The sequence below is a fragment of the Coenobita brevimanus genome, chromosome 71 (genome assembly GCF_032717465.1).
Source record: "Coenobita brevimanus isolate Jiangsu-jjx chromosome 71, ASM3271746v2, whole genome shotgun sequence".
NCBI classification, from domain to species: domain Eukaryota; kingdom Metazoa; phylum Arthropoda; class Malacostraca; order Decapoda; family Coenobitidae; genus Coenobita; species Coenobita brevimanus.
Window position 1 is genome coordinate 53554823 of NC_137024.1, and position 20620 is coordinate 53575442.

At 39.7% G+C, this 20620-nt stretch overlaps 2 protein-coding genes across 2 annotated transcripts; one reads left to right on the top strand and one right to left on the bottom strand.

Moving 5' to 3' along the window:
- Positions 1 to 1873: 1873 nt before the first annotated feature.
- Positions 1874 to 3515, bottom strand: Atg10 (Autophagy-related 10). The gene is made up of 2 exons (XM_080277781.1): positions 3391 to 3515; positions 1874 to 2537 (listed from the first exon to the last, which is right to left on the bottom strand). The coding sequence occupies exon 2, from the start codon at positions 2518 to 2520 to the stop codon at positions 1888 to 1890; it is 633 nt and encodes a 210-aa protein (XP_080133907.1). The 5' UTR covers positions 2521 to 2537; positions 3391 to 3515; the 3' UTR covers positions 1874 to 1887.
- Positions 3516 to 8428: 4913 nt separating this feature from the next.
- LOC145406588 (RRP15-like protein) lies at positions 8429 to 20411 on the top strand. Its single transcript, XM_080277663.1, has 5 exons — positions 8429 to 8532; positions 10916 to 11291; positions 13411 to 13499; positions 16127 to 16316; positions 20225 to 20411. The coding sequence occupies exons 1-5, from the start codon at positions 8525 to 8527 to the stop codon at positions 20351 to 20353; spliced, it is 792 nt and encodes a 263-aa protein (XP_080133789.1). The 5' UTR covers positions 8429 to 8524; the 3' UTR covers positions 20354 to 20411.
- The last annotated feature ends 209 nt before the right edge of the window (positions 20412 to 20620 follow it).

The window sequence follows — 20620 nt, forward strand, 5'->3', positions numbered from 1 at the left end:
TTTACTCTGGACACATGATTATAAACACAGTCTTAAGTCATTATCTTTTAAACCAGTCACTACCCTACAGAAAATAGCCTCAATTTTTATATTTACTCTGGATACACATATGATCTTTCCCAACAGTAACATTATCAGTGCAAAAGGTCTCTCACTAAAAACACTCTCAAACACAATCCTGACTGAACTAAAACATTAGTGATAAGTGCCTACAAAAATTTACCTACGTGAAATGGGGCCATGCCATACCAGCCATAAACATGGATGATAATAAGACAGAAAGCTAAGCCTTAAAAATAATAACTAGATGCACAAAGACCACAAGCATAGAATGCCTTCATCAACAAGGAAAAGGACCACATGGAAAAAGTCATCAAATCACCTTCAGCACTGGAGAATCCCATTCTTTCCTTTGTAGGCAGCAACCCCCACCCCCATCACAAAGAACAAAAACTGCACTTTTTATAGTACACAGAAGACTTAAAAAAAAAAAAAAAAAAAGTTTCTTCCCACATACAACACTACATGATTATATAAACAAATACATGGCCATTAGACATCCTGAACCTCCAGTCAAACAGCATCATCCATGAGCTCCCACCAGATAGTAATCCTACAGAAACTCCCTTTCCTAGAGTGAAATGAGTTCACGAAGTCCTACTATAATGTGGCCAGCACCCTCATTTCTTCAGTATCAACATAAAATACAATTCACGAAGATTCCATTATGCCATCCAAGTAATGCAGCCCCTGGTACCAAAACACACACACCTCATTCTTAGTATACAAGCAAACTTTCAGTATAACCTCAACAAAAATTTTCTGGAGTGCGAAGCTGACGAGGATGGATTCTTGCCATCTGTCAGGTTCATGTCCAGATGAATTTGGGATCACTCACAGCAACAAGATTATCAACAACAAATACATACCGTATCAAGAAGTTAGTTTCATGTGCATTAACCCCTTCAGTAAGATGATATCTTGAAATTTTACCCTGATCAATGGAAGGCAACTTTATTCAGCAGTAGAGATACTTCTCTGGTTGATGGGATTAAAAACCATCTCCATCAACCCCCTCAAAAAGATGACATCTTTTTATTTTATTCTGACTAGGAGTGACATCTCAGACTGAAGGAGCCAATACATTACAGTCGTCTCATTGTGTGACTATTCATTATGAGATAATTTGGTACAATGAAAATTCAAAAGTTATACCCTTTTTTGGAATAATGATAAGAAATAGGTCATGATTTTGCTAGAACAATAACTGCAATGACTACCTCCAAGAATCTCGTGCTGACTCGGTGACACACAAAAGCTAACAGTCAGCTGTCTGAACCATGATGGCAGCCCAGTGTTTACATTCACTTCCCAGTCAGTTGATATTATGATGGACGCCCAGTGTTTACATCTGCTGTGATCATCTGCCTTTCATTCAATTTCGTGCAAGAAAATCTACTGAAACGCCACTGCTATCACCAAATAACTGCGCAAGTGTACAACAAATAGCACAGTGTGCAATACTGTCAAATTGATAACTTTTTGTGTATGAAATACTGAAACTTGTGACTTGGAAATCGTGCCTGGCACGCATACTACCCCTAGTGGAATGCATGGTGCTACTGAGGGATGCTGAGACTAGCCTCAAAGTGTACGGGTTTTTAGATTTTTGGTTTCATGGTTGAGGGCATCCTCCCTTATGCCACTGAATCCATGTTATACTGACCTCACTACGCAATAAATCATAATGCGATAGGTTTTTCACTTGATGAAGCGCTATCACATATTAAGACCTAAGTGAAATTTTCTGTATTGCTGATTTTATCCTGTAAACACTGCAGTGGTGAAACCTTGGTTTTAGGGATGCCTAGTACATGTTTCATTGATTTATTTATCAAAATAGCCAATGGAAACTTCCAGACCAACAACTGGTCCATACATACTAAGCCAACTTATAATATACTTCTTTAAACTTTCCGGAGTAAAGTTACTATCAAAAGACAAATCTCTCATTAACGTAGCTGTATGGCATGGGTGCAGTTGAAAAAATGGTCGACCAAGTACAGGATGCTCAGTTTGTGTCAAAGAATTCCACTTATTCTTTTCAATGTGCTTACTGAATTGTTCATTTATACGCTGCCATACTTCTTGTAGAGTTAATATTTTTCCAGAGGCATGCCATGCATTGAAGTACAGTGTGGGGACAGAGTGGCTGATGCTGTATACAATATGGTATTCATAGGTGATGAAGTTATTAGAGTTGGAAAGACTGATGCATGAAGGGTCAGGTGGTTCATGCTCCATATTAGAAATGTCTTCCTCTTCCTCTTCTACTGTCTGCTTTTTCCTTCTCTCAGAGCTTGTTGCTTCATCCATTTTGAAACACAGAGTCTTTTTGAGGTAGGATATACTGTCATCTTGGTCTGAACTGTTAAAATTCCAAGAGTCTCCCAGCATCTCAGAAGTTTTCAAAAACTCCCGGCAGCCAGTTACAAATTCGACATAGCTTAGGCAAGTCATTTTCTATATACTGCAGACTACCTGAAATATTAAAATGATTATCTGTATATCATTATACTCTTCAGTGACTCCAGAGTAAAATGCTGAAAAGTAAATATACACCAGCTACACATACTATACTGTACTGTACATAACCATAGTGTAGCAATCTAACACTAAGAAAGAGTAGAACCCTTAGGATGAACACTGTTACTTGCTTGATTGCTTAGAAGAAAAACAGTGACTACCTAAAACACCAACTATAGCTTGACCAGAGGGAAACTTCAGATGAATGCATAGAAGGTGGTAAGGAGACGGTAACAGATTGGTTTGAAAATTAACATATGACACATGACTGGGAGAAACAGATAATGGGCAAAGATGTACATGAAGCTCCAGGATAAAATTAGCCATAGCGATACAAGAAATTCAAGGTACAAGATTACACACAAGGTCCAGTTTCCCTGTCCTGACACTGTATGAGCACAAACTCTTTTGCTCATTATTATTATTATTATTATTTTTGGTTTAAATTCAAGTCATGGAGAGAAGGATGGGGATGGAAATGAGTGGTGAGGGCAAGAGTATCTCAACTCTGATGCAGATGATACTGTGTTGCTTATTAATACCGATACCTGTGCTGCAAAAGTTTAAGGCTAATGAATGATGCCAATGCTACTCTAAACAAACCTAACTCAAGTGCTATTAGTATCAAGGTAAAAGTGTGGGTAAATGCCACGAGGCACTTAGCCAGGGTGCTCATCTCAGTAACTTAAGCTGCCTTTGAGCCTGTGGTGGGTTTTTCACCCAATATTCTAGGATACAAGGCCATTGCATTATCCAGGTTACTACAGTTACCTCCCCCAGGTAGGCTATATACAGTCATTTTACCTACCAATCCATAAAGGGTGGATGGACAGTCAAAGGATGCCAGCTGCCAGGACTAGGATTTGAACCCCAGCGCCAATGGGCTGACAGCTTTGCATTCAGCGATGCTGACCAGTGACCACTCAGCTATTGTGGAGTGTATTATTATATTAATTATTTTGCTAAATGTTTACAAAGTCATAATATCTGATTCCTACAACAATAACAGAAATACTTAAGCTGCACATTTCAAAGTCAAGTTTCTTCTCTGATGTTTCTTCTGCAAATCAGTAATAAGTGAGACACTGTGGGGTCTTTAATAATGTGTTATGGCTTTATAAACATTTAACTTGATTTTTTTTTTCCAAATGTCAAAAATAAACTGAAACAATTGAATTTTAAGCCATTTTAGGCAGTACTGACCTACCCACATGCCACTTAATCTAACCTAAATCTGTGCCATTCAGTCCTAACCAAGAACAATTTCAAATTTTATCCTTAGTCATCAACAGAGTCCATCTTGACTCTGATTTCAAATTTGAAAACAGACCACTTCCGGCCCTCTGATTGGCTGAATCAGGACCATGATGCACCAATGAAAACAAACACATACCACCTATGACCATAACACCACCAAGAAACAATAATGCATTGCCTTTAATGGACAAAATGTAAGCAAAAGGTCAATGAGGGTATACATCTGAGACCCCATATTATCTTGCTTATTTTTAAGCTGCAGAAGCAATGTCAGAGATGAAAGCTGACTTAGAACTGTGCAACATACTATTTCCCATTTTTATATCTTAGGAATCTGGTGATATGGTTTTATTTGGGAGAGTATGTAAGAAATGGAATCCAACGGTGAATATGGGGAAGAGTAAAGTTGTAGTCTTCGAGAGGAATGGTCACTGAATGCACAGTGAAGCTGGATAGTGAGGAAATGGAGAATGTGAGTGCATTTAAGTACTTAGATAGTTTGACGAGTAAGGATGGAAGTTTAGAGGATGAAACGCTTGAATGAGCACAATAGGGAAGAAAGGTTGCTGGTTCTTTGAAAGCAGTGAAAAGAAATAGGAAAGTGACCATGAAAGTAAAAAAAAAAAATGTTGTATGACAGTACAGTACTGTCATCCCTGCTCTAATGTATGGGAGAGAAACTTGTACCTGGCTGGAAGGACACAAGTCATGAGTGAGGGCAGTGGAAAAGGCTTATTTGAGAGGAGCATGTGGAGTTATATGGTGAGACAGACTGACAAATGAGGAAATGAAAGACCATTGTGGTGTGATGTGGATGTGACAGAAAGTATTAGGAGAAATACACTGAGGTGGTTTGGCCATATGAAGAGGATGGAGAGTGAGAAACTAACTAGGAGAGTGTATATAAGTGAGTTGGAGGGGGGAAGAAGAAGAGGGAAACCTAGGATGAGATGTAGGGATGGAGTAAAGAGGTATGTAAGTGTGGGGGGTGTAAGTCACCTCACTCACATACACTCTCCTATTTAGTCTCTCATTCTCCATCCTCTCCACATGGCCAAACCACCTCAGTGTATTTTTCCTAATGCTTTCTATCACATCCACATCACATCAAAATGCTCTTTCATTTCCTCATCTGTCAGTCTGTCTATGCACGTAACTCCGCATGCTCCTCTCAAATAACTCATTTCCACTGCTCTCACTCTTGACTTGTGTCCTTCCAACAAGGTCCAAGCTTCACTACCATATGTTAGAATTGGTATCACAATACTGCCATGCAATGACCTTTTTACTTCCATGCTCACTTCCCTGTTTCTTATCACTGCTGTCAAACAACCTGCAACCTCCCTTCCTTGTTGTACCCTATCGAGCACTTCACCTTCCAAACTTCCATTTTTACTCATCACAGCATCCAAGTATGTAACTGCACTCACATTTTCCATTTTCTCCTCATCCAACCTCCCTGTATATCCAGTGACTTCACATCTCTCGAAGGCCATAACTTTACTCTTCCCTACATTCACCTTTAGATTCCGTTTCTTGCACAAACTCCCAGACTCATTCACCAAGCCTTAAAGTTTCCCTTCATCTTAACAATACAGTATCATCTGCAAACAACAGTACAGGGAGATTTCAAACACTGCCCTCTCTTATTAGGGTAACTCCAACATCCACTGCCTTACCATGTATCTCTTTTATATATAACCCCATCCATATACAGATTGAACAACCATGGGGACAACACATCCCCGTTTCAATCCAACATTCACACAGGAAAATTCACTCAGTTCACTATCCACACACACTGCAGCCTTAGCACCCTCATACGTACCCTTCACGGTATTCAACAACTTCCCATTTACTCCACATAATCTTAATATTTTCCATATTCGTTATCTGACCACTCTGTCATATGTGTTCTCCAAATCCACGAAGGCCACATACATCTTTCCCTTCTTGAGAAACTTTTCCACAAAAGACCTAAGGATGAATATCTGTACACAACCTCTTCCCTTCCTATAACCTCCATATTCTTCTCAACTAATTCCTCTGTTATTTCCCTAACTCTGTCAGTAAGTATCCTACCATATACTTTTCCTGTTACACTAAGAAGACAATTGCCCCTATGATTACCACACACTTCTTTTTCCCCTTTTCCTGTGTATAGGGGAATAATTGTACCTGACTTCCAATCCTCCAGGAGTCAACCTTCCTCCCAGGCCGATCTGTACATCTTCCATATACATTTTACTACTATCTCTCTCCCATGCTTCAGCATTTCACCACACACTCCATCAATTCCTAAGGCTTTCCCCATTTTGACTTTCTTCATTGCTTCCACTACTTCCGTCCTATTGATCTCTTCCTCCTTTCTCACTTCCCTCCTTCTCCCAGCCATTTATACTTGCATTACTTTCATTCTCTATGTTCAACAATTCATTAAAGTGTTCTCTCCATGTGCTCACTTTTTCTCACTTCTCCATTAGTTTATATATATATATATATATATATATATATATATTTATATATATAGTTGAGATGTAGGAGTGCTACTTAGATGATAATGGAAGGTTCCCGATAAGTCTCACATTTTCAGTTACAAGCTGGAGTTGACAGATAGCCTGCTGTTGTAACCAGAGGTATTTTGTAAAGTTATCTATTAATTTTTATTCTCTTTTTATCTAAGATGTTTATTTACAGTAGGTGACTGTTTGTCAAATTATGTAATTTAACGTCAGTCTGTACGATTAAGCATTTAAAGTGGTACATACTGTACTGTACTGTAAAATAGCTCTGGAATATTTTGGATGTCTCTAACATAGAAAACTGTTGTTGCTAGAAGTACATACTAGAACATTCGAGGATCAGACAAGGTTATGAAAGGACAGGGGAGAGAATAGAGGAGTTTCTGTTAAGTTTTACTAGTGGCCTTGTGAAGTTAGTGTAGCTCTGGAGCTGTGAAGCAGACAGTTTAATTACTGTACTGTACTTGGAAAAATAAAGACAAAAAATGCGAGAAGCCTGTGCTATTACAACACCTGAGTTGATCTTGTGTACATTGAAAGGCTGACTCTATGAAGAACGATTCACTGGGAGACATCCTTCCTACACTGAACTGCTGTGGCAGTATAGGGTGTAGACATATTATTTACTGGACCAGTTTCACCTCTGATTCTCCTAGTTTCTCTACAAGGTAAGACGGTTGATACAATGGAAGGTACAAGGCTAAAAACAACAGGGAATGAAATTTAATGTGAAATGTTCATTTACCATCCCAAAAACAATGAGAAAAATATGAAATGCTACCAAGAACTGACTTGGTAACATGCTCCTGCTGCTTAAGTAAAGCATATTTACCATTTTGAAATCCTCCTGAGACATTTTGTCTTAGACAAACTTTAAATCACACCAACAACAACTGCAAAATCTAAATACTCGGTACTTCTTTCAATTGTTGTTATCGAGTGGCATTTAAACTCGATTTAGATTATATTTGTTTACCATTTGCTGTGAGGTTTTGATGTGTGTGTCTTTCTAGTAACATTTATTGTTGTTCATTTTGTATGTTTTCCATGAGTTGTACTGACCCCCCTCCCTTTTATTCAAGTTTGCATTCATGCTGGGCTAAGAGAAACTTATCACTTTAGGACATAGTACGATAAGATTCTCAAACTTACATGTTCATACCATTTTGTGCATAATTCATAAAACATATGTTCTAATGCATGTTTATTGAAGGCTACTAAGTAATCATATAACTTTTTCACTGCATGCACAAATCTGTAACCACTGACTGTGTATACCTTTGCCGAAGGTGTGCGGCAAGACCCACCACTTCCTTTTGTTGCATATGCACTCTGTATGCCTTCACAACATAAACTATTTTGTTCATCATTCCATGTTTTGACGGGGAATCGTCCGACGGGGAATCATCTAGGAACTCCATACGTGACGTCGATTACGCCCACCAGAACAAAACAACAAGGTGGGGGGTGTCCTGGAAAAACTGTTTCGGAATGACAGTAATATTCAGCTCTTACTGTTTTGTAATAACCGTTCTTTTGGATTTCAAAGAACGGGAAGTAATCAATTCTTGGGAGTAAAAAATTATATTCTTTCATGTCACTATCAATATTTTGCCGAAAAGAATCTTCTGAAGAAAAAAAAAAAAATGCCTAGAACATGCACAATAATCAAAAGTAAACAGGATACATATACAACACAAGGAAATGGTGGTTCTGTGAAGACTCAAAAAGCTAAATGGCCTACTAACCAAAAATAAATAAATAGGAAGGCCTCATATTGTGCTACTACTGTAGTATCGCCCCGAAAAGCAGTTTACTTCAGCGTTCTCACACAGATTACAATAAAGTTATACAAGTGGTTCCCTTGATCTAAAGTGATATAACAGTTACATTAAAGCATTCAATACAAGTAATGGCAGGGAAAACGAAGACAAACATGTAAAAATTGTTTGTCCCAAGAGGCAGTCGTCACTAGTAAGACACTGAATACTGACACCTGGGTCAGACACATGCAGTGTGAAGTAAACAAAAACACATTGTTCTGGCAGGCTAAAAACGGCTTAATCGTCGTCCTCACCCTCTACACATCACACAACACACACACACTTTGTTCTCACGAAATAAGGTATCATCAATTACTGCCCAAATTTCCAACAGCAATGACGAGGTGAGTTCACAGCAAAGAGATTTACTGTAACATGATGTTATGGGGTTGCGGGTGGGCAACATGAAGCTGGAGAAACATTGTTCCGTACAAGCTAGTCAATGACTTGTGGGTTCTGCATTTCCTAGTGGATCCTTCACTTTTTGTAACAGAAGGTCAAGAAATTCTTCACTTCCAACCTTCTATGACAGTAGTTTCTGGCAAGTTTCTTTCTACAAGTCACACATTAATAAATTTATCTTGGGTGATCCTGACATTCTGGATACGCTCCAAAATTCTTCCTTGCTGTATTTATGTAATGTTAAAGTTCAGCACTGATGTCCAGGACTATCATAATATAACCAAAGATGTGCTTCATGTCCTCTGATATAAAAGCTGTTACCACACCTTATGGTAGTCCATAACCTGTGGCAAGTTTCTTTCTACAAGTCACACATTAATAAATTTATCTTGGGTGATCCTGACATTCTGGGTACGCTCCAAAATTCTTCCTTGCTGTATTTATGTAATGTTAAAGTTCAGCACTGATGTCCAGGACTATCATAATATAACCAAAGATGTGCTTCATGTCCTCTGATATAAAAGCTGTTATCACACCTTATGGTAGTCCATAACCTGTATCAGTAATACCACTATTTTTTCTGGAGGGGGGAGGTTAAAAAAAAAAAAAAAAAAAATCACCAAAAGAGAATGGCGATTCCAACTACAGGTATATTCTTACAAGCTCACAATCTCAAGGAATGCAATTTTGGTACAATATACAACACAAGATAGTTAAGTGCTGAATTCTGACTACAACAAAAGAACAGAAAAAACACCATACAGTACACCCATTCTGAGGTACTGTATTTAAATAAGCAACCATTTTAGCTGTTTACTGACTTGACACTGATTACCGACCATCTCCTTGACGAGGCTCGTCAGTGCATCAGTCATTAAAATCTACGGGAAATCTAAGAATTCAGCTTTACCTAATGTATCCTACGCTAGCTTATCCCAATGGGGGATTTGCCCCCAGACCCCCCGATTTCAACTTACTAGGATTGCCATTAATGTAACATCGAGAGCCCCTGAATACCTATCAGCCAAATCCCAATGTGAGTCCTACTTAACTAAACCTAATCTATTTATCTGTCTATAGCCAGATGCCTTAATCCCATAAGGGATAGCTACAAACAAACTGCCTCCATGTAACCCCAATGTAAGTCCTAATTTACTAAACCTAATCTATCTATCTATAGCCAGATGCCTTAATCCCACAAAGGATAGCTACAAACAAACTGCCTTCACGTCGCCCAGTCCCCTGCCTTTCCTCTCCCTTCCCCCCAGCTAACACCCCCCCTCTCATATACTGTATCTCTACTCCATCCTTTCATCTCATCCTTGGCCTCTACTTCCCTCCACCTCACTCATACAGTCTCCTAGTTAGTCTCTCACTCCATCCTCTCAACATGAGCAAACAACCTCAGTGTATTTCTCCTAGCTTTCTCATATCTACATCCACACCACAATGCCCCTTCACTTCCTCATTTGTCATCTGTCTCTCCATGTAACTCCACATGCTCCTCTTAAGTAACTCATTTCCACTGCTCTCACTCTTGACTTGTGTCCTTCCAACAAGGTCCAGGCTTTGCTTCCATACATTCGAGTGGGGATCACAATACTGTCATGCAGCGACTCCTTTACTTCCATGTTCACTTCCCAATTTTTTATCATTGCTTTCAATGAACCAGCAATCTTTCTTCCCTGCTGTACCCTTTGAAACACTTCATCTTCAAAACTTCCATTCTTACTCATCACACTACCAAGTATTTAAATGCACTCACATTTTCCATTTCCTCATTATCCAGTCTCGCTCTGCATTCAATTACTTCATTTCTCTTGAAGACCACAACTTTACTCTTCCCCACATTCACCTTTAGAGTCTGTTTCTTATATACTCTCCTAAACCCTTTCACCAAGCCTTGCAGTTCCCCTTTGTCTTCACTTAAGAACACAGTAGCATTTGCAAACAACAGAACAGGAAGTTTCCATTTGCTGCCCTCTCTCATTAGGGCGACTCCAACATTCACTGCCCAACCTTGTATCTCTTTTATAATTCCATCTGTATACAAACTGAACAACCATGAAGACAAAACACATTCCTGTTTCAGTCCAACATTCGGATAGGAAAGTTCACTCAATTTACTATCCACATGCACTGCAGCCCTTACACCCTCATACATACTCTTCACAACACTCAATAACTTCCCACTTACTCCTTATATTTTAATATTTTCCACATTCCATGTCTATCCACTCAGGCACATGCTTTCTCCAAATCCATGAGAGCTGCATACAATTTCTTTCTTTAACAAAATTAATGGTCCCTGTTCTTCCTTTCCAGAGCTGAATCTGATGCACATTCAGTGTTACCTGGGGATGCCAGTAGCACCTCAGAGGAAGAGGAATTTGATGATATGGATGATGATGATTCAGGAGATGATGAAGATGATGGAGGTGAAGATGATGCTGACACAAACAATGAAGGTGACAGATCTGGCCTTGCAAATGTCATGGCTAAGATTCTATCTACCAAGAAATCAGACAATGTTATATTATCAAAAGCCAAGAAAGACTGGGCAGTTAAAAAGGAAGTGGACTCAGATGAAGACAATTTTGAGGTGGTGGACAGCAGTGGAAAAGTGAAAACTGAACCAAAGGTTAAGGCAGAGATAAAAAAGAAACCTGAGGAGATTTCCACGTATAAACGTGAATTAATGGTAAGATTCTCTCTCTCTCTCTCATATATATATATATATATATATATATATATATATACAGTACAGTAAAACCTCAATAAGTCTATCCTGCAGAAGGTAGTTGAACTCTGACAGAGATGTGACTTAGTGTTTATTCAAAGGGTTACATTTTAATTTCTTATAATGCAGGTGCTACATTTTAGTTTATTATATTCCAAGTGTTACATTTTAGTTTAACTAATTGTAAAGTGAAGTAAAATGTGCAGAACTTTATGTAATTAAGTGACTGTTGCCCCCCTCCATCTATGCAACCTCCTATCCTAGCCTAGCCTATGACATGCATTGAATTGTTTTTATTGTTTACTTTTATTGCTTTATAACTGCCTCTTTAGTTTAGTTAGTGGTAATAAACAGATAATCACATATAATTTGCAACTATTGGGGGAGTAATACAGTAGTGTACCGTATATATATATATATAGATAGATAGATATATATATAGATAGATAGATAGATATATATATATATATTGGCTTAATTAGGCCATTGCGGTAACATTTTGTTCAACATTGTGTGTAGATTTCTAATACTGAAGGGATTAAAAGCCATTTCCCCAAACCCTTCCATTATAATAACTTACCATTATTTTCCACTGTATCCTGACTACCTTCCCACAGTTTCAAGCAGCTGGAGAGGCTTTCTGAATTGGAAGGGTTAGATATACCAGTAGCCATTTGGCAAGAGATCTTTCCACTACAAAAGATCTCTCTTTTGTTTTCCATTTCGTTTTTGAAGGCTCCGACATGCTTGCATGCGTCAGCCTTGGTCACCTAATGGCTGCTCTCCATGCTGCTCAATCTCTGGCAGCTTTCCTATTTAGTCCCTTAACCCTGAAGGCACACTCAATGACCTCATCTCAGGTCTTTTTCAGTCTGCCCCTCAAAACCCTACCTCCGACATTAACACTTCTCTTTTTCTGCACCCAGTTATCATCCCCCATCCTCTCCACATGCCCAAACCATCTCGATCTACCTCTCCTTATCAAAACACCAATACGCTCCAGTCCCATCCTACCTCTCAACTCTTCCATTATAAACCTAGCCCCCCCAGGTCCTGCACTCAAGGACGCACTGCATATCAACCTAATCACTGCCATTTCTGTATGTTTAAGGCTGCGAATATCTTCTTCCTTTAGTGCCCAGGTCTCACTACCATACAGCATTACACTCTTAACACATGATGTATACAAAGATCCCTTAGCTCAGAGGGAGAGCCCTCTCAATGTCAGGAGTGGCAACAGTTCCCTTCTTCCAACCACTCCTCACTCTAGCCACAGAGCTAGCTCCTGCCCCACCTCCAGCACATAACATGTCTCCCAAATAACAAAACTCTTCCACACACTCAAAGAGACTCACCAGCAAGTTCTGTCAAGACACTATAATATCAATTCTTTCATGCCTAGTAATATCCACATGCTCTCCCCGACACACCACACACATGAAATCAGCATCATCTCGCAGTCTGTCTCTAACATCACGACATCTCTTATACACCCACTTATCACAAACACTGCACAAGATGGAATTACTTCCCACGCCATTGTGGGTATGAATAAAATCTGGTGGTGACTTGAGTAATTTGAAGTTGCCATCATACTAAAGGGGTTACCTCCTTCATATGATGATGTCTCAGGTATTTGACTTAATCCCAGCAGACACTTTTAATCAATTGTAGGGAAACTTTTATGTAGTGAAGGGGTTATTATGTCATACTGGTTGGTTAGTACAAACAAAATTTAAAACAGCTTAACAACAGTTAATTCATTAAATGGATTATTGATTGTAATACCTTCCTGTATGAGAGGAACTTTGGATTTTATTCTGGCTGCTGACAGATGATTTTATGTATCTGAGAGATATCTCTAACAGGTAAAGGGTTGAATAACATAATTTATCAGTGACATGAATTATGAGTGAATGGATATATGGCTTATTTCTCTGTATTGTAGTCTGTTGATAGGTTTATTTCAGTACTTCATACTTCTCTTCTGGATCCTACTCACCTCCGTTGTTACTAGAAAGTAAAGTTTGGATGATGATAATTGAGTCCAGGGTATTTATTTATTTTTTTTGTTTTCCAGCACAAACTTTGGGAGGAGAGATTTAGAGTGAAGCCAGATTTGCAAAAAGACCATGAAAAGGAACGAAAGCTTAAAATTATTGCTACACAGTAAGTTCATTTTTCTTATTTATTTGTAGTAGGTCCAGAGGTATGTTTACAAGGTCTTACTTGCCACTGACAGCCATTTATGGTTTTCATAACATAATACAGGTTTGTATTAGGTATGATTCCAGTGCTAGCTTACTGCAGCTGATAGGAGCTGGTGCCATTTTACTATTTTTTAGGAGATATGGGATTCACTGTGTACCATGTACAGGAAAGAAACCGAATGTAGATAGATACTGTGTTAAGTTTATATTTTTCTTGGAACAATAAGGATGAGTGGAACATTTTTACTGTACTGTACTTGCACTTTAATATTCTTCAGATGTTATTCTTTTCTTAGCTTTGGTCCCCTGCACCTCAAAGGGGATCATTCAGAACCTGCTGTTTTCCTCCTAAGAGATATTACTTAATATTTGGCAGCAGCAGCAATGCTGGTATTTTATTTTGTAACTACTGGGTGGGAGACTAAATGGATAACAGGCTGCAATAACAGCATTACCATACTGAGCCACTGTCACGTTATACAGTACAGGTTATCTTCATTAAGGAACAAAGTACTTTACGCCAATTCAAGGGCCACTTGAACGTGAGACTCACACAGTACACACAGTTCACATCACCACAAGGTCCACACCATGTGAGCAGCTTTATACTATACTACTATCATCCCACCACCATCATCATCACCACCATGACAAGGACAATGAAAAATGGTCAGCTTTTTTGCAATGTACATATGCACTGAAAACTTTCCCCCTTCATCACCCAACACTGTGTTACACGCAAGATAAACAACAGTACACCACAGTTGTGTATAATCCTTCCTAAGCCTCCTCCTGAAATTCATACTTAAGAAACTACCTATCAGCAGAATTTGAGGCCACCTGTTAGACTGATATGGTCATCACCCTTCTGTATTTTACAAAAAAAAAAATAAATAAATAAATGAAGTATATTCCATGCATCCATCATCCAATCCTATGTCGTCCCATAAGAAGCGCAGAAGCCCGGGGCTAGGCAAGTTGGTCCTGACATTTAAGATGAGAGTGATCAGAGTCACCCACAGGCAGAAGGAAGGGGAAAGAATGAAGGAAAGAAAGACAAAAGAGGGAGTGTAAAGTCACCCATAGGCAGAAGGAAGATGAATGTAGGAAAGAAAGACAGATGAGGAAGGAAGGAAGTAAGGAAAGAGCAGACACCCAAAACAGCACTATATCAAGTGAGTGGATAGTGTGTGCCCCCACCTACCACATAAAAAAAGTACATATTACTCACAAATAACCTAATTTGCCCTCATGATAATTTCAGCCCTCATACCATATGCATTTTACTGTTCAATATAAACCCAATACTGTACAAGATCTGTGGGAGCATCTGGATGAAAGGTTGCATTTTTGCAGTATACTGAGTTCACATCCATGTGAGCTAGAAGCTACAACAACAGTAACTTTACAGTATAAGGTAATTATGGTATGTATCCAAAAAATATATGAACAAGTTTAACAGGCATTGTGGATTTTGATATTTTTGGGTTTCATCCATCCATCCATCATCCAATCCTACATTGCCCCATGAGGAGCGTAGGAGCCCGGGGCTAGGCAGTTGGTCCCGACATTTAAGATGAGAGTGACCAGCCTCACTCATCCCTGAGTGGCATTACATGAGGAATCAACCCCAACCACCCCTTGGCTATATACCTTCACCGGCTCAATCCGTTTGGAGCGCAATAATTACCCACTAAACCACCAGGCGCCAAAATTTGGTTATATGGTTACCACCCAGTGTAGTAAATGGTTTCCTGGTGCACAGGAAACCATTGGGCTTGTCACTCAGTGTAGAGTCACCCACAGGCTGAAGGAAGTGGAAAGAATGAAGGAAAGAAAGGCAGAAGAGGAAGTGTAAAGTCACCTGTAGGCAGAAGGACAAGGAAAGAATGATGGAAAGAAAGACAAAAGAGAATGGATGGAAAGAAGGATGGAGAGGAAAGGGCAGACACCCGAGAGCTGCACTACAAGTGAGTGGATGGTTAAATTGTTTATTGAATTTGTTTTCATTGCTGTACACTATGTTGCAGACATACAGTAGCTGTATATTCTGATGTATCTTATGGGAACCCAAGCTGGCAACATTTTACCAACAATTATCTCAAGTTAGCTATTTGATTTTTTTATAGTGCATGGTTGTTGTGGCTCCTAACTGGCTCAAAGAGACATTAACTTGATGGACTGTGGGGATCCAGCCATTCAGGCAGACTGCTTCTGCCAATCTTCTGTTACAGTCATCCTAAAAGATTGTTTGTGCTGTAAGAATGGAAGTATGCTGTGTGACGGTCAGCATTGCAGTGAAAGTAGAGTGGGTCGTGTATGAGTTGGATTTTGTGCTGAACTGATGTACAGAATGATGATGTTCACACTGCAGACTGGCAGGGTCAAGTCTTGTCTCTGAGAAGAGAAGGTTGTGGAGGGTACTACTGTATAATTATGGAAGAGGTTCTTACAGCATACTGTTTGACAGATGTTGGATGGCTGTGGTGGTTGTGTTTGTGTCTAACAATATGAGAAAGGTTTGGGTTGAAGTCTTTGATACAGCCACTGGGTATGCATTATTAACACTGCTTTGCTTGATCACAGGGGTGTGGTACAGCTCTTCAGTGCAATTGAGAAGCATAGGACCATGCTGCAAAAAAAGCTCTCAGAGACACGAAGTGTAATGGGCCGGGAAAAGGTAATGGAGACAACTGGTAAAGAAGCATTCATGGAAATGTTGAGAGAGCAGGGCAAGAAATGTAAACGAGAGGAAGATGATGAGAAGATTAAAAATGTAAGTAATCATATTGGAATATGTACGTAGTCACTGGGATGATTTAATTGATTATGGAATACTCAGTAGTTCTGGAGCACTAAACTTCAAACCACTTGTTCATTAGCTAGTGAGCTATCATGTTGTGCAGTGAAGGATCAAGGTTGAAACAACTGTCACCTATACTGGTATGATAGTAAGTTTGCACTGTTTACACTAAATTGTGTACTAATTCTCCATGTCTTAGTATACTACTTGTAAATAAAAGACATACCTCATCACATAAAATGTACAGTGGGTCCTTGTTTTACACAGGTAATGTGGGGACTAAATTTCCCTCATAAACAAATTCCATGTAAGTGGTTCCACAAGATACAGTACACTGTTATACAGGTAATACATGGGGAGACCTCCAGGAATTCTTAAGAAGTCTCTATTTTGGCCATATTGAAATTTGTTACCCCATCAAACATGAGCATAAGCACAAACTGATCATCAACAGGCTTGGTAAAATATATTGCCTGTACAAGAGTAATGGTAATAACAGTGGAATTTAAACTCACCTTGACACAGTAGTATAGGGATGACCAAGTTGTGTTAGGAGGGGGTTATTCAAGGCTGATGGGCTAGAGGATGAGGAATGAGCAGTGCCTCTAACCCCTTGATGGCTGAGGATAGGCCTCAGAATCTTCAAAATCAATCCCCCTAGCATCATCAGATGAGTCCAGTGCAGAATAAGGCCTGGGCTGTGGGGAGGAAGATGGAGGTGGCTGAGGTGGTGTTGGTCAACTCAAGAAATTAGTTATAAACTGCTGTGTGGATTCACTGATCTCATTTTACAACTGGTTTTTATTAGCCACAAGACTGTCAGTGTCTATGCAAATGTCTTACAGCCTCTCAGTTAGGCAATCCAGGTTCAGGTAGGCATCCTTCAAGATGTCTGCCATCACAAGAATGCATCTTGAGTTGCTTGCAGGCGAGACCTTAACCCTTTAACCGCGGGTGTCATTCCAGAATGACATTGCAAAAACTGGACCAAACCGCGGGTGTCATTCTCGAATGTTTGTGAATATTTTGAATACCCCGCGTTTTTTCCGTGCGCCAATTGTTTCAAGGGAGAGTAGCTATTAAGTTCTTTCACTCCAGCCGACCCCCACCTCCCTCCTCCCCCCCCGGGGCCCCACCTCCCACCCCCGGGCCCCCCACCCCACCCCGCACCAAACACGCATCAGTATCTGTCCAGCGGTGTGAGTGACAACACTGCTGATGTGATAGTGAAGTGCAGGCAATTACAGTGCCTTTTACCTGCCTCAGTGAACACAGAGTGGGTGTTTATCATATGTGCAGTGTTCATATATGTTTATAGTATTATTATCAGAATGAGGTTGGCATTTGGTAATGGTGTGTGAGCGAAAAATAGTGATTACAACACCGCTGATATGGCAGTGAAGTGCAGGCAATTACAGTGACTTTTACCTGCCTCAGTGAACACAGAGTGGGTGTTTATCGTATGTGCAGTGTTCATATATGTTTATAGTATTATTATCAGAATGAGGTTGGCATTTGGTAATGGTGTGTGAGCGAAAAATAGTGATTACAACACCGCTGATGTGGCAGTGAAGTGCGGGTAATTACAGTGCCTTTTACCTGCCTCAGTGAACACAGAGTGGGTGTTTATCGTATGTGCAGTGTTCATATATGTTTATAGTATTATTATCAGAATGAGGTTGGCATTTGGTAATGGTGTATGAGCAAAGGTAATGGTGTGTGAGCAAAAAATAGTGATTTTAGATCGCTCACTTCTAATGGCACTGCCCATCCAGTGATAGTCAACGAAATCATGAAACCTACATCATTGCAAAGCCGAAGGTTAGTACTTTCTAATGGTACCTTATTTTTCGCTCTAGATTTATTCTGTGCAGAGTTATAAAGGTTTAAAGTTTGTTTACATTTTGGTCGAAACCCCCGCGGGAGAGGACAGTCGGGGCAAAACAATGCCCGCGGTTAAAGGGTTAAGGAGGCTTCTGTTCCTCTGACATTTCTTCCTATAGCTGTTTCTCTTCCTCCACCTCATGATGTCCATTGTCATCAGCACCTCTGAGTCAGCAGGTTGCAAGATATCCTCCCTCATAATGTCTCCCAAACCTTTTCCCAGGATGGACCTTGCCACTTCTGCTATTCTTCACAGAGCATCTGTGATTGTCACAGGTGGAACTACAGGGATGACATGGGGAAGCAGCTTTCTCCATCGTGCCAAATTTTTTCAGGTTTTATCTTCTGCCAAGCTACCACATCATTTACCATAGAGTCTTTTATGTTGCATACCATCCAGAAATCTTTAATGGGCTTGGCATTTCTCTTCATAATCAATGTACCTTCCAAATTAACATTCCCTTCAATCAGTGCAGGACTTTAACGTGCTCATGGTCCAAGGCTGGGACACAATACTCAGCAAGCGTAGGTGAAAGGGGCAGGGAAAGAGCACCCAAAGTGGTGTGTGTGCCTTGTCAAGGCCATGTCGTCAGCATCCCCTGACCACCACATCACCACATGGGTATTTTGAATGTTGGAGGCAGCTATCTGGGGTTCATCACCACAATCTTCTTGTGTAAACCCCAGGATGGGGTAGGGCATGGGGGTATCGTGTAAGGGGTGGGTAGTGTAATCAGCACCCACATAAAACAGACCCACTGTATTTTGATATACAGCATATTTGGTGTAGCCATAAATATGACTTTGAAATACTGTACTGAAAAGGGTGATTTCTTGTTGTGGCACACAATGGTGGCACCAAGGGGGGAGGGTGTTTGTTCAGCCTTAGCTCTTCCAAAAAAATCCCCTCAGCACTCCTAGCTTGTTGCCTCAGCCTTCAGCACTCATCTAAGACCTTAGCCCCTCCTTGCTCCCAGGAAACCTGCCTTAAGTCATCCATCCATCCATCATCCAATCCTATGTGGCCCCGTAAGGAGCGTAGAAGCTCGGGGCTAGACAAGTTGGTCCTGACATTTAAGATGAGAGTGACCAGTCTCACTCATTCCTGAGTGGCATTACATGAGCAATAAACCCCAACCACCCCATGGATGTAAACCATCACCAGCTCAATCCGATTTAAGCGCCTTAATTACCAACTAAACCACCAGGCGCCAAAATTTGGTTATATGGTTACCACCCAGCGTAGTAAATGGTTTCCTGGTGTACAGGAAACCATTTGGCTTGTCACTCAGTGTAGAGTCACCCACAGGCAGGAGGAGGAGGAAAGAATGAAGGAAAGACAGAAGAGGGAGTGTAAAATCACCTGTAGGCAGAAGGACAAGGAAAGAAAGACAGAAGAGGCTGGAAGAAAAGAAGGCTGGAGGAGAGGAAAGGGCAGACACCTGAGAGCAGCACTACATTAAGTGAGTGGATGGTGAGTGCCCCCACCTACCACAGTATTGCTACTTTAAATGGTGAAGAATTCAAGTCCATATAGTGCCAAATGATGTACCCTACTGTTTTCAATGTTTTATGGAAGATTTAAAGTACTGCTACTTTAAATAGTGAAGAAAGCAAGCCCAAATAGTGCCAAATGATGTATCTTACTGTTTCTTATGTATTACCTTCCTCATTTATCAGACAGAAAAGTACTACATTTATTAATCATGGATTTTTTAATGCACACAGACTTTTCTTACCTCGTCATGCTGCATGCTGGAGCCTTTATAAATGAAACAAAACAAAAATGATCTAACTTCTTGGACAAAGACCACACAGTTCATTTCCTGAGTTCCAAATCTGACATGCAGGATTTCACTACTTTTTAATTCTTTTTAGGTATCACACTATTATTCAGCCTTCTTTAGCTATGATAAGTTATAACATTTGCACTTGCAATTTGTGTATTCATTATAACATCTGCATTTGTAATATTTCCTTGTATTTATTTTTTTCAGGAAGTGAAAGAGGAACCAATCGATATTCCTGTTGTTAAGAAGCCTAAGTGGAATGTATTTGCTGATAACTTCTACAAAGAACCTACTCTGCAAGGATGGGACCAACAAAGTGATGATGACGCAGACTAGTTTTAATTAGAATCAGTCATCATACATATAACTTCTTGTAAGGAATGTTTTGTTTTGTACTTCAATGAAACTCAAATACAATACTTTAATGTAAAAAAAAAAAAAAAAAAAAAAAAATGTGGTTTCATTAATATGTCTTCCATCTGTGTGGATTTAAAGAAACTTATATATTATGGTCAGAGAGTTGTTATATCTGTATTAGAAGGCAGTATAATTCCATGAACAATATTCTAAGACAAGATCAATGTATTTAACAAATTTGTGTTG

Bases quoted from the DNA above. Each gene is read 5' to 3' on its own strand.
- Atg10 (XM_080277781.1), bottom strand. From the start codon at position 2,520: ATGACTTGCCTAAGCTATGTCGAATTTGTAACTGGCTGCCGGGAGTTT.
- LOC145406588 (XM_080277663.1), top strand. The intron at 11,292-13,410 runs GTAAGATTCTCT...TTTGTTTTCCAG, and splicing joins CGTATAAACGTGAATTAATG to CACAAACTTTGGGAGGAGAG. The intron at 16,317-20,224 runs GTAAGTAATCAT...TATTTTTTTCAG, and splicing joins ATGATGAGAAGATTAAAAAT to GAAGTGAAAGAGGAACCAAT.